Here is a 14563-nt window from a genome sequence, read left to right on the forward strand (position 1 = left end):
CAATTTAATATTGCTTCCTTGGACAAATGCTTTCACCAGATGACACCACAAAGGATCAAACACCCTTAGTCTCTTAATGTTAGTTGTAAAAAAATCCCAATTAACCTTATCATAAGCTTTCTCAAAATTAATCTTGAAAATGATTCCATTTTGTTTTTTTTTTTTTGGTTGTGTAGCTCATGTATAGTCTCATGCAAAATCACTGTACTTTCCATAATATTCAGAATGAGAAGCACTCAGAGTTCATATATACAAAGTATGGGCATCGTTAGGGAAAGAGCAAAGTGTCAATCATTTACTCTTGAGCCATGACAGAAGGGTAAGCTAGATTATAACCCAGAGTACTGCAGGATGGAGGAAGCGGTGGCTCCCTATCCAAATTATTACAAAAGGACATTCAATCTATTGAGACAATCTTGATTTTTATGATGAAGGTGCGTCTGGCTGATTTTTAGGAAGCGCAGCTTCGAATGCAGGAATTTGCATGTATGCTTCATGGAGCCTCTCCAAGATAGGGTACTTCGACTGCAAGAAAACAAGAATTTATTGAAGCTAGTTTCTGAATAAGTAGGGTGGCCGTGGTCCACACTACCCATTTTGTTTTACATGGAATAGCATATGAAACATTAGGTACCATATCGATTTGGAAGCGATTTATACCAGCATGTATCTGTGGTTCAAGAAACACATCTCCCTGTCCATGCATGAACACAAAATATGCAAACATCAGATTAGTTCAGATCACTTACTAGAGCAAACACAAATTATGCCAAATTGTTTTACAGTGCATTAATTCCTACTAAAATTCAAGTAAGATGACACTTTCTCAAAGTTGGATGTCAAAAGACTAAACTGAATGAGAATTTTGTTGAAATGTAGTTTGGAGAAAAAAAATATGCATGATTGATATGATGATGCGACCATTTCTAAGTGATTGATCAAAGCAAAACAATGTGTGTTATTAAAAGGATGGGTAGCAAAGCAAACCAATTGGACATCATCTCCAGTAGCATATTTACTCTCACATCCTTCCAAGAGCTTTTCGATCGCTGACAAAAATAATTGAATCAAAATTACCATTGTAAGTAATATTGGAAGAATGAACCTGACACAAAGTACATTTTTGCTTATTTGGGATTAAAGGTGCATTGTAGTGCTCAATGTTCAACAGGTAGCTTAATTTCCAACACAGCTGCATTGCTAGATTTGAAAACACAACTTGAGTATCTATGTATTGGAAAAAGAAGAGACAGTTTTACTTTGCAAACATTAAGTTGCAGGAAATCACACCTCTGAATCCCTTGTCAATATAAGTTTGAACAATATGAAGGCCCTCATCTGGGCTCATCCTACCCTCGTGCAGACCCTGTAAAGTAGTTAAGTAAATAGATCTTGTACATGTGCAAAATCTCATCAGCTGTAGCTAGGTACTGGTAATACCCACAATAACAGCATAGCCTTGAAGAGGTTGAATGCTTGAACAAACAATGTTTGCAATCTGTACCAAGAAAGTGAAAGACTCATTTGAAAGGTGATGCCAAATGATGATAAGAGTGTTGACCTCTTCAATTGACAACATCATCAATATAGCAAGTATATGTGATACCATACCGAAAAGGTAAATGTGAGATACTACAAATATAGTTCCCCACATACAAATTGTTGGTCAGATTTTTATTTTACTTCTGTGAACAAGATACAACGAGACTTTGATCTGGACATGACCTGAAGATTAAGAGCTTTCCTCTTCAGATCTTTAGGCAGGAGATGATGTTCAGGATATTTATCTTCCAAATACTGCTCAATACGATAGGTTGTTAGTGACTAACAAATGCATTTATTGGCATGACAAAATAACATATGCATAATTGCACAATGAAAATCTGCTGAAGCAGCATTTGTAACTCACCAATGAGATAGCGAGAGAATCGGAAACGACTATGTCCCCATCTACTAATGCTGGAATATATTTGATTGGGTTGATTTTTTCATAATCTATGAAAGGGAAGACATAGTGATGGAATTTCCATTAAACCACGAACTTTCCACAGAAAGTAACATCAAAGTTTCTAGAACACACATTTGTGTCCCCGTTGGTTGTAAACGCAAGAATGAGATGTCAACTACAATGCACGAATTGTGTCAAGGTGTGTTGCAGTTACCTGGATCTGTCCTAGGGTTTACGGACTTGTACTCGTAATCCACACCTTCATCATTAAAAAAGCCACGAAATTAGCTTTCAGATTTTAGAATAATATAAATCATTTATTTAATATGTCATAGATTGAATTTGTTAGTTCTGGAAAGAGCTTTGCACAAATTAACATAGCATCAGGTTCGTTATAAAAAGTCAAGCACCACTGACAAGATAAATGTGTTGCATAGAGCCATCCTTGTTCTGTCAATAGACAAGTAGTGCTCAAGTACTTGAAAATAAAATATTCTTGGGGTTGTCGAACAACTAACTAGTCAGTTTTACAGTTACTAGTACTATACCAGAATACAGAATTGCTAAAATCGGTAGTCATTCCTAATCCCTATTCCCTAACTGAAAAAAAAAAACTTCAGAATTTGTCAAAAAAAAAATACCCCCGAGTCAGGATCTGATTCTAGCGAAACTTGAGGTATATCTTAGGCTGAAAAAAGAGCATAAACGCTCGAGGTCATAGCATCAAGAAGCCGGCTCCCTTGTTTTTGCGATATGCTTTGCTGAATTATTCTGTAAGATCAAGCTCTATTATGCCGAACAACTAACCAAAAGAGCAATCTAACCAGTTCCATAGTCTGGATTTTCGAGAAGTATTCGAGTCACCTTTGAGGTTGAGTGCGATGCGAACACGGTGGGAGCAGGAGCTGATCCAGGCGTTGTACAGGATGGGCTTCGCGGTCGCCATGGCCGTCGTCTCCTCCTCAGTCACGTCTCCTCGGTCAGCAACTACCAGGTGCAGGTGAAGCCAAGATAATGGGCTTGTTCGGCAGGACTGAAAAATACTGTTCCGGCTGATTGCTGTGAGAGGAAAATACTGTTCTGGCAGGACATGAACAGTAATTTCGTAAGTGACAGAACCAGCCAGTCAGCCGAACGGCCTCAATGTAGACTCAGGTGAGCCCCCCCAGACCTGCTCCTAATCCCTTGAGCAGAATAGCCTTATTTTTTACTATTTAACCTTTTTTTTAAGAAAATTTACATTTGGCATTCTGGGAGACTTAAACTCATCTTTGGACCCTGGGGTCGGCGCCATGAGTCCTGTCACCGAGGTGCCTGGCCGAGATCCTAGGTGGCGCTGACGTGACCGGTACCTCGGCAGCAAGATCTGTGGCGCCGAGCATGGACGTCTGCAGGACAATGGGACGTGACGAGTACGGCCGCTGCTGTACACTGCCTCGCTGCTGTGATGTGCAATGGCTCACTGTAGTACTAGCTACTGTACGCACTGTAGACACAACTTTGCATTTGCAAGCGAGGGCTTGCCAAATCTGCCTACATTTAATTACTTCTCCTCTTTGCATTTGTAAAAGGGACAACTTTTTTCTCCTTTCATTTGGTTTCACGTTCACGTGTTCTATTGCCCTCGCTTACTGTTTCTTACGTGAACCATAGTTGATGTCATCTGTCTTCTATGGTTCAGCCTCCTAATCCCAAGAGAAGGTCCCTTACCTCTCCCTGATTGGATATCTAGCCTGCCAGAGGATCTCCTCGAGTCCATCGGGCAGCGTCTCGCGTTAGGCCACGACGCGACGTTCTTCCGATCTGCTTGCTCCCCATGGCGCGCCGCCGTCCCGTTCGCGACCTTCGGGCTACTCCTGCTGCTCCCGTTCGACCCTGACTCGGACCGTGTCGGCTTCTACTGCGTCCCAAAGAAAAAGGTCGTGTCCAAGACGCTGCCTGACGTGCGCGGCAAGGAGGCATGCGACTCCTCATGTGGGTGGCTGGCGCTCATGGACGAGGCGACATCTATGACGCTGCTAAATCCATTTGCCGGTGCCCCGTGCGCCCCCGCGTTGAGCTCCCGCCAGCAGACGAACACGTCGCGGCGGCGGCCTCATCAGAACACGTGTCTAGGGTCTACGACCGGTGGGTCCTCCATCCCACCGACGGCTATGGGGACGCGAATGCCGCAGGCAGAGCCATCAAGCTAGAAGACATGATGGACGTGTTCTTCCGTGAGATCGTGCTCTCGGCACCGCCTAACGCCGCCGACCGCGAGTGCGTGGCCATGGCCATGCTTGGGTGCTCCATGGAGGTCGTGTTCTACCGGCTTAGAGTCGACAGCGCATGGACGCTGCTCAACACCAAACTAGAGTTCTCCGTGGGGTCTATAGTCCACTGCCAAGACAAGTTCTTGGCGATCGACTGCACTGGAGAAATCTCCGTTTGCAGCAGCAACGCCGGCGGCGCTACTGCAATCGCGACACTGCTGCCATCGCTGTCGCCACCTACGGAGCTCTGTCACCGCAGCTACCTAGAATCAAACGGTGAGCTGCACATTGTGGGTGCCATGGTGAGCACGTTCCACGAGACACATAGCTTCACCTACTGCAGCGCGATCTACAAGTGCAACATCCACGACCGTACGCTGGAGTGGTTCAGGGTGAGGGACATCGGTGATCAGACAATGTTCGTATCTAAACATTTCAATGAAAGCTTCAGTGGAACAAGTGTATCCAAGTACAAGGAGAATAAAATCTACATGTCTAAGCCATTGTATGGGGATCCATATGACTTGGTCCATCGACTGGAGATCGTTGATATTGCTACCAGCGCATTCAAAGTGAAGCCCGTTCAGAAAAAGATGCAGGGTTCCGAGGCTCTAGGTTGAATTCGACCTAATCTCTGGAAGCTCTAGAGTTTGTGAGCCTGCGACGTCGCGCATTCCGTGATTGTGTTAAATTCATAAACTTTGCTTTTTGGATTAAATGTCACTTTAACGTTGGTATTTAATTTAACAGTATTGTTATCTTATCGTGCGATCCGTGTGCTTTTAATATAAATTGTTAGTTATCCCATAGCAACGCACGAGCACGCTACCTAGTCTAATAAAAAGGTATTGTCCACATGCAGGTTTTTGGGTGTGTCTTATGTGCACAAACAGAGAGCAACCTGATGATACTGATGTTGTTAATCGAAAGAAAAATTTTCCCTATGCTGCTTTATGTAGTAATTGTTTTTTTTATAGGAGGGCCTCTAAGGCTTGGTTTAGTTCCTAAAAATTTTCACCCCAAACTATCACATCGAATTTTGCGGCACATGCATGGAGTATTAAATATAGACGAAAAAAAACTAATTGCACAGTTTGGTTGGAAATCGCGAGACGAATGTTTTAAGACTAATTAGTCCATGATTAGCCATAAGTGCTACAGTAACTAACATGCGCTAATGATGGATTACTATGGCTTAATAAATTCGTCTCGCAGTTTCCAGGCGAGCTATGTAATTAGTTTTTTTTATTAGTATCCGAAAATCCCTTCCGATATCCCAAAACATCTAATGTGATATTCAAAAATTTTTATTTCGCGAACTAAACACAGCCTAATTGTTGGAAGCAGCAGGTGCAGCTCTAATCATTACGCAGTTGTGCTGCATTTGAAAATCGAAATTGGTTGTGAAGTCAAAAGCCCATGGGCCGGGAACGGGAGGCCTCTGGAATCTGGATGCTGCACGCACGGTCGCACCCAAACCCTACCTAATTTTTTACTATTTGACTTTTTTTTGAATAAAACTTATATTTGGTCTCCTGAGAGACTTACACTCATCTTTAGACCCTAAGGGTCGGCGCCATGAGTATTGGCGCCGAGGTAACATGTCTCGGCGCCACAGAACTTGACGCCGAGGTGTCTAGCCGTGCCGTGGCAGATATCTCGACGCCAGAATCCATGGCGCCAAGCTCGGCGCCACATATCTCGGCGCCGAGGTACCAGCTTCAAATCCTGCGGCCAAGTGAAGAGAGAGAGGTGGGGCGCCCGGACAGAGGCGACGTTGGAGACCAGGCGCTCGCGCCACATGCGTGCACAGCCTACCAGGCGCGTAGCCCGGCGCCCGAGCCAACCAGCAGCCTGCAGCGCCGGTTCGTCGTGCTTCGTTTCCCGCGCCCGTTTGCAAAAACCACCGGGTACATGGGTGGCACGCTTCGGTCTCACTGCCGTGTTGCCTGACCTACGCCCTACGAGCCCCTCTCCACGCAGGCACGCTCACTGTTCGTTCACATGTTCAGCTGGCCTTTGCCCGCTGCTGTGGCGGGCTGCAACTAGTATGTCTACAATAATTCTACAGTGACCATGCGCGTGCCACGCGCGCCGCATGCGCACAAGCTAGATGGCTAGACCCGTCTATCTTGTCGGGCTGCCTTAAACTGTTTCTTCAAACTGTTGCTGCTGTGGTCTACACTGCTCCGTCCAACGAAAACCCACTCCATCACTAGGGAAAGGCCACGAATCAAAGCCGAACTGCCGAAGGACGAAGGCTCAGTAGGGGGTAAAACCCCTCATGTTTCACTAAAAAAATTGTAGATCTTGATACAGATATGCAACGGATACTGAAGTCGTCCTTCGTTCAGACTGAATGTCAAGAAATATTAGTACTATTTACACCCCTAATTCTAATACCGGTCATCATTTTTCTGTGGGAATTGCAAGATGGTCTAACACTGTGGGAAAGATATTTAGAATCATCTTCTCAAAGCTATCGCTTTAACCCTATGGTTCATTCTCTTTTTGTATACTTTTTTATAATACTTATAACATGTTTTGACTGTTTAATAACTTATGTTGACCTTGCAAGCTTATTTGGCCGCTTGGGATTTGACGCTCATGGCGGCACCACTGTGATATTCTGATCCATGCAAGTATGCAACAACCCCTGTGAATATTTTCTTCTTTGAGCAAGTGGGTGGCTGGCGTTCATGGACGAGACGTCCGTGACGCTGCTGAATCCATTCGCCGGTGCCCGTGCCCCACGCGTTGAGCTCCCACCAACAGGCGAACACGTCGCGGTGGCGTCCTCATCGGAACGCGTGTCTAGGGTCCACGGCCGGTGGGTCCTCCATCCCAGCAACGGCTACGGGGACGCGGATGCCGCAGGCAGAGCCATCAAGCTAGAAGACATGAGGGACGTGTTCTTCCGTGAGATCGTGCTCTCGGCGCCGCCTGACGTCGCCGGCCGCGAGTGCGTGGCCATGGCCATGCTTGGGTGCTCCATGGAGGTCGCGTTCTACCGGGTTGGAGTCGACAGCGCATGGACGCTGCTCGACACCAAACTAGAGTTCTCCGTGGAGTCCATCGTCCACTACCAAGACAAGTTCTTGGCAATCGACTGCACTGGAGAAATCTCCGTCTACAGCAGCAACACCGGCGGCGCTTCTCCAATCGCGACGCTGCTGCCATCGCTGTCGCCACCTACGGAGCTCTGCCACCGCAGCTACCTAGAATCAAACGGTGAGCTGCACATTATGGGTGCCATGGTGAGCACGTTCCACGAGACACAGAGCTTCACCTACAGCAGCGCGATCTACAAGTGCAAGCTCCACGACCGTACGCCGGAGTGGTCCAGGGTGAGGGATATCGGTGATCAGACACTGTTCGTATCTAAACATTTCAATGAAAGCTTAAGTAGAACAAGTGTATCCAAGTACAAGGAGAACAAAATCTACATGTCTCCGCCATTGTATGGGGATCCATACGACTTGGTCCATCGACTGGAGATCGTTGATATTGCTATCGGCGCATCCGAAATGAAGCCCGTCCAGGAAAAGATGCAGGATTCCGAGGCTCTAGGTTGGATTCGACCAAATCTCTGGAAGCTCTAGAGTTTGTGAGCCTGCAATGCCGCGCACTCCGTGACTGTGTTAAATTCATAAACTTTGCATTTTAGATTAAATGTTAATTTAACGTTAATATTTAATTTAACAGTATTGTTATCTTATCGTACGATCCGTATGTTTTTAGTATAAATTGTTAGTTATCCCGTAGCAACGCACGGACATGCTACCTAGTCTAATAAAAAGGTATTGTCCACATGCAGGTTTTTGGGTGCACAAACAGAGAGCAACCTGACGATACTGATGTTGTTAATCGAAAGAAAATTTTTCCCTATGCTGCTTTATGTAGTAATTGTTTTTTTATAGGAGGACCTCTAATTGTTGGAAGCAGCAGGTGCAGCTCTAATCATTACGCAGTTGTGCTGCATTTGAAAATCGAAATTGGTTGTGAAGTCAAAAGCCCATGGGCCGGGAACGGGAGGCCTCTGGAATCTGGATGCTGCACGCACGGTCGCACCCAAACCCTACGGAGCTTCAGCCAGCCGTGGTGTTTTCCCTTTCCGCGCCCCCAATCAACTCACCGGCCGGCGGCCATGGAGACTCTGGCGGCGGCTCGCCGTGCCAAGAGAAGGAAGCTGGAGGCAGCCGAGAGCCCGGAACAGGAGAGCGAAGCAAACATCTTGCCGCTACTAGCGACGAGTGCGCCTGATTCCAGTCCTCCTGCAACCTTGGGAGACGAACCCGGAGCCGGCGTAGAGGAAGAAGATGGGGTCGACCGAATCAGCCGCCTCCCGGACGCCATTATCGGTGAGGTCATCTCTCTCCTCCCCACCAAGGATGCCGCCGGCCCGCACCCAAATCCTCGCCACCCGGTGGCGCCATCTCTGGCGCTCCGCCCCTCTCAACCTCGACGGCGGTGACCTCCTCGTCACCATCAATGTCGTCTCCCGCATCGTCTCTGCCCACCGTGGCCCCGGCCGCCGCTTTCGCTTCCCCGCACAACACCTACAGGACCACCCCGCCACTGTGGATGCTTGGCTCCGATCCCCCGCCCTCGACAGCCTCCAGGAGATTGACTGCTTTGCGACGGATGGGTTGAAACTGCCACCTCCGCCGGCATCTACCTTCCGGTTCTCGTCGCCACTTTCAGCCATTGCCACCTCTCTGACGACATCACCCAGTCGCTTCAGTTCCCCCGGCTCAAGAAGCTCGCACTTCAACGGGTCATCATTTCGGAGGATTCCCTGCATAGCATCATTGCTGCTTCTCCCGTCCTCGAGGGCTTGCTGCTTCGCAGAATCTTTGGCTGCCGCTGTGTCAGGATCAACTCAGCTAGCCTTACAAGCATTGGGGTGAGTGCTGTGTATGACGGAACAATGACCATCTTAGAAGAATTCATTGTCGAGGATGCCCCTTGCCTTAAAAGGATTCTGTATCATCGATCACCACGAACGGGCACGGGACTACGAGTATCAGTTATTTCAGCACCTAATCTGGAGACCTTGGGTTGCCTGAGTTATGCTGATGGGGGCTCTTCCAGGCTCGCTTTGGGCTCAACGATTATTGAGGTACCTCTTGGTTTTCTACCTCTTGCCTACAGGTTCTGAGTTGCTTTTCTGTGTGCAGAAAAAAACTTGAAAATATCGAATTTTATAAATGTGCCGACGCATGTTTCGTGCAGCCATGCCGCATAAAGGAATTCTGGATCATTAACTCGACAATGCCGGCATGTACTATCAAGATTTTAGCAGTCTATATTTCTAATCTTAGCCTGGATGTGATTATTAACTTAATGAGATGCTTCCCATGCTTGGAGAAGTTGTATATCCAGGTATACATACTAAACTAGTAAATTCATTGTGTTCATATATTCTTTGGATCTGGTTTACTATTCTGTCAATTCTTCTTGAATTGGTTGTGTTTGTATACTGTTTTTTTTTCCTTTTAAGTCATGCCAGGATGGAGACAAGAATTTATGGCGCTGTAAACATCGTAATCTTATCAAAGGCCTTGACATCCGTCTCAAGACAGTTGTGTTGAATAAGTATTATCGAGGCATAAAGTCACAAGTTAACTTTGGGGGCGTTTAGTTCCCACCAAAATCCAAACTTTGGCACTATGCAAAAAGAAGATTTCCCATCACATCAAACTTGTGGTACATGCATAGAGTACTAAATGTTAACGAAATCAAAAACTAATTGCACAGTTTGGTTGTACTTTACGAGACGAACGTTTTGAGCCTAATTAGTCAACGATTAGGCAATTATTACAAAATATAAACGAAATGCTAGCTTTGACCACCTAAACAAGGGCTTTCCAACATTCTTGGTACTGAACGCAAAGATGCTGGAGTCACTGACATTTCAATGTGACTGTGACTGCTAGATTTCTTGCAGAGCAGCATCAGCTGCTCTCCAGCTGGAGAAAAGGGCTTCAAGATGCGCTCGGTTTTATTTTACTAAAAGGTGTCGCCACGAGTTTTTGCATATCAATCATGCTGATTTGTCTATAAGCGATCCCTTTGAATGTGTTGAAGCAGGGGGTGGTGCATGCCTATCCTTAGTTACTGCCTGACTCTGTACGCCTGTTTGTTGTTAAATTTGATGAGGTCTATTCTTTTTTCTAGTGTTGAAATAGGGGGTTGCTAAATGAACTGTCTATTGTAAGATTTGTGTAATTGTGGCAGTCTGACATAGCCACAGTTGGGACTTGGCCCTGTTCGTTTGTCTTATAATCCGTATTTTTCAGCTTGTTTTTTTGGTCGGAATAGTATTTTTCTCTCACAACAAATCAGCCGAAACAGTGTTTCGGCTTGTTTTTTCAGCAAAGCGAACGGGGCCGCTAATCTATAATCCACTAAATCTTCATGCATAAGTTATTGGCAATGTTTGAGTTTGCTGGTTGCATGTAATATTGTTATAGTCTTGGTTAATAAAGTAGAGCTAGTGTCGAAATATCACTTTGTTTAAAATGTTCTTTTATTTGACCTTTATTAATTGTGCTCAGTAGTGCAACAGGCCACTCAATTACCAATTTGGTCTTAAATTTAGCTTATGGCGTAAACTAGAGCCCAAAATTTCGTTTGGTTGTTTGTTGGGCTCGTCGATGAATCACGGCTCAGCCTATTGGACTAAGGTGCATTTTAACGCGATGGCGCAAGCTCAAAGCCTGAGCCGGTGGGGCGGCTTAGCGCGAGCTAAAACGATGGATTGAAAGGCCAGGCTGAAGCGACGAATCCACCAAAGCATATTTGGAGCTTCAAATATTTTGAGCGAGTTTAAGAATTTTCTAGTACAGCACGATTCCAAAATATCTCTAGTTCCTTTTTGTAACACGCCTCCACACTAGGTGGACGAAGCAACAACTTCATTTACTTCAAACGTCCTAATTATTTTCAATCTCTACAGGCATAATTATTTTGAATCTGTACAGGCATCTTTCTGAACATGGCTGCAGATTTATTTATTTTTTCGAGAGTGTGTCCTTATAACACGTATTTAATTAAAGGGGAGCATACCCAGTGTAGAGAGCTCTCGTTCTGTGCGGAGTTTGGGGAAGGAACAACATCCCCAAGTAATCCATAGATTACCGTGGAAGGATGGATGTCAACGCGACCCAAGTAAATTATTTTGAATCTCTACAGGCATCTATCTGAACATGGCTGCAGATTTCATTTCAGTATGGGGACGCAGGCGCATCTGGCTGTTTTTCAGGAGCCGCTACTTGAAATGCTGGGATCTCCATATAGGCTTTGTAGAACCTCTCCAAAAGAGGGTAGTTTGACTGCACAAAGCAACCGCTTCTATGCATTAGTTTTCTGGCTTCTGAGCATTGCTCAGGAGAAATGATTTTACATCTAGATAGAGGTGATGTCAGGATTCATATCGTACCATATCAATTTGGAAGCGTGTCACGCCTGCATGGATCTGGGGCGCAAGAAACACATCTGCCTGTTCAAGAGCACAAACCACACAGCAGCAGATATTTGGTAACATCCAATGTGAAACAATGCAATAATTGAAGTACCAAGGTTCATATTAAATTGATCACCAAGTAAATAAATTCAGGAAGCACTCTAGAGCAAATGGACAGAACCAGTGCAACAGGAACCTTTTAGGCACAAGGAAGATGAACAGGACTAGTCTAAAGCACTAACCAGTTGGACTTCGTCTCCAGTAGCATATTTACTGTCACAACCTTCCAGAAGTTTTTCGATTGCTGAGCAAATCCAGGGGAAAAGTCATAGTGGGTACACACAAAATATATGCAACAAAAAGTAAGGACAAGAGAGTATGAAAGAAACTGACAAAGGCCAAGTTTATTAGGTGTTACAAGGAAATGCCATCTGTAATGGTACACCATATTTCTACCCAATTTTCAGAGGCGTACTCAAGGAAGAGCGATATGCAATGACCAAAAAACAATTCAATTACAGAGTGCAACAAATCACACCTTTAAATCCCTTGTCGGTGTAATTCCGAACAATCTGAAGGCTCTCATCTGAGCCTAACTTGCCATCAAGCAGACCCTGCCATGGGAATAGCATAAACCATAGATCATTACATCAATACTGATAAAGGAAACACAATATTTCATTAACAGTCATTGGTTGTAATGAACCCACAATTACTGCATAACATTGAAGAGGTTGAATGCTCGAACACACTATATTTGCAATCTGCAGAGAAGTAAGAAACATCCATCATCCATATGGCATTGGTGATTTACAATGTTAGATGTGTACACTTGAGATGATCCTGGGACCCTGTTGGTCCTTTGTTCCTTTATTAGTTATTTAAAAGTGAGTATTACTTGCAAAATACAGGCTCTCAAAAAAAAGTTGCAAAATAAAGCATGGATATCTTATTAAATACTTGAATACCCTGTAGTCTTGTAATTTCAAAAACCTTAAGAAAACCTTAGTTTTCATACCATAAAACCTCTCGAGTATTTGGGTACCTGCAGATTTATAGCTTTCTTTTTGAGATCTTGAGGCAGAAGAGGGTGTTGAGGATATTTGTCTTCAAGATACTAAACAGAAAGCAAGAAGTTTGTCAATAATACTGAAGTGGCAATTTAAAGATCAAGAAATTAAAGAAGAATATAGCTCACCAATATGATTGCCAGGGAGTCACAAACAACAAAATCTCCATCAACCAATGCTGGGACATACTTGATTGGATTGATCTTTTCATAATCTACAATGGGGTCACAATTATCGGAACAATTATAGTTAATGTTAACAACTTAATAGTTACATTTCTTTCCCTCCATGTATCACACCTTTCAGACATAAAGTTGATGTATGTATGTAATACAAGATTATTTGTATTGCTAACCTAGATCGGTCCGTGTCACAGCCCTGTACTCATAATCCACACCTTCATCACAGAGAAATTGGAACAATTAGTTCACAGAAAAAGTAATGATTAAATGACAAGCAATAGAACAAGAAGCTTTAATCTTGCGTGCTTCAACTTGCAGTCAAACTTGAGTAGTCTACCGTCGGAGCATTTACAGAACTTTATTACTAAGTTGGATTCACACATACTTCTTTTCTGTCCATCGATTAATTAGAACATTACCATATATATAATGCATTTCTCACGAGCTACATAGTCAAAAGACAGGTGAAGATCTGCACAATCAACTTGCTTTATCTCATGTAACTAGCCACCGATTTCCCCCAAAATCTATCGAACTGATTAATAGATCAAGAAAAGGACACATTGTCCCGAACTCCCCATCTCCCGGTAACGAGACTTCTGTTTTGGGCAAGATTCGCGCGTCGTCTGTGGAGCAGGAAACCAGAGCCAGCGGTTTGATCCAGTTACCTTTGAGGTTGAGGGCGATCCGGACTCGGAAGGAGCAGGAGCTGATCCACGCGCTGTACAGGATGGGCTTCGACGCCGCCATGACCGCAACGCCTCCTTCTGAGACACGGCAGCAGTGGCAGCTGATTATTGCTGAGTGAGTGAGGCCAACAGTGGACGAAGGATGCTTGCCTTGGAGTTATCAAAGGAGGCAAGCCGTGATGGGAGAAAGGACAAGAACGGGCGGCTGACAAAGGATGCGATGCGCGAGAGCCGAGATGTTACCCATACCCATAGCAACGATGTTTGTCTCTCTTTTTTCTCAATCTTCCATGCCAACAAATATTCTTATTAGCCACACTATTCAGTCTCCGTGAAACAGTTTGATGGCACATGTGCAACATTGAGTTGCGATTATTGAAACATCAAGTAGAAGTCATAAATCACTGTAAAAAGGATGAATTATCGTCAAATATTGGCCGAATCTGAATATATGAGAAATTGTTTTTTAGATGAGGAAATAAATGCACATATACTAATCGAAATCACAAGCCTCGCTAGGAAATGATTTTTTACTATGAAAAAAAAGCAAAGAGGTGGAATTATTTCACCTGAGTGTAAAAACCAAATTTTCAATTTTCAATTTTTTTAATCTATATTAAATAATCAAAGTCAGCAGAACTTCCCAATTTTTTCAGAATCCCCCCCCCCCCCCAATATGAAACATTTTTTTATCTTTTTAATCAAATTCAATCATCTCGGCATTATTATTTCATAGAAGGAAGTCGAAATTACCGAAATACTACTTTTTTGCGGAGATAAAATACTACCTTGTTTGCCCTCCCACAAGTGTCCCAACTATTTAACTCTAACCTCCTAAGTTCACCCACTATTTAGCTCAGCCCCCTCTATCCATTATCACAAACACTTTCCAGAAAAATTGCAAAAGACATGAGGGTTTCACCTGAAATTGCATCAGGTGAGGGTAAAATCGTC

The 14563-nt window shown here is 44.3% G+C and overlaps 2 protein-coding genes and 1 pseudogene across 4 annotated transcripts; 1 reads left to right on the forward strand and 2 right to left on the reverse strand.

Annotated features, from left to right (window-relative positions):
* Positions 1 to 203: 203 nt before the first annotated feature.
* Positions 204 to 2936, reverse strand: LOC136504728 (glutathione S-transferase-like). Of its 3 annotated transcripts, none has more exons than XM_066499708.1 (9): positions 2813 to 2936; positions 2163 to 2207; positions 1910 to 1995; positions 1726 to 1797; positions 1445 to 1498; positions 1291 to 1366; positions 988 to 1049; positions 661 to 694; positions 204 to 525 (listed from the first exon to the last, which is right to left on the reverse strand). In XM_066499708.1, exons 1-9 carry the CDS (start codon positions 2892 to 2894, stop codon positions 494 to 496), a joined length of 543 nt encoding a protein of 180 aa, XP_066355805.1. In that variant the 5' UTR covers positions 2895 to 2936; the 3' UTR covers positions 204 to 493. The 3 variants fall into 3 exon arrangements, with proteins under 3 accessions (XP_066355805.1, XP_066355804.1, XP_066355803.1); XM_066499707.1 differs by having other exon boundaries at positions 635 to 694; XM_066499706.1 differs by lacking the exons at positions 204 to 525; positions 661 to 694 and having other exon boundaries at positions 790 to 1049.
* Positions 2937 to 8262: 5326 nt separating this feature from the next.
* LOC136504729 (F-box/FBD/LRR-repeat protein At5g53840-like) lies at positions 8263 to 10520 on the forward strand (annotated as a pseudogene).
* A 633-nt stretch (positions 10521 to 11153) lies between these two features.
* Positions 11154 to 13784, reverse strand: LOC136504876 (glutathione S-transferase-like). Its single transcript, XM_066499913.1, has 9 exons — positions 13589 to 13784; positions 13094 to 13135; positions 12867 to 12952; positions 12714 to 12785; positions 12379 to 12432; positions 12207 to 12282; positions 11911 to 11972; positions 11645 to 11704; positions 11154 to 11537 (listed from the first exon to the last, which is right to left on the reverse strand). Exons 1-9 carry the CDS (start codon positions 13668 to 13670, stop codon positions 11430 to 11432), a joined length of 642 nt encoding a protein of 213 aa, XP_066356010.1. The 5' UTR covers positions 13671 to 13784; the 3' UTR covers positions 11154 to 11429.
* Positions 13785 to 14563: the final 779 nt, after the last annotated feature.

The sequence above is a fragment of the Miscanthus floridulus genome, chromosome 14 (assembly GCF_019320115.1).
Source record: "Miscanthus floridulus cultivar M001 chromosome 14, ASM1932011v1, whole genome shotgun sequence".
Taxonomy (NCBI): domain Eukaryota; kingdom Viridiplantae; phylum Streptophyta; class Magnoliopsida; order Poales; family Poaceae; genus Miscanthus; species Miscanthus floridulus.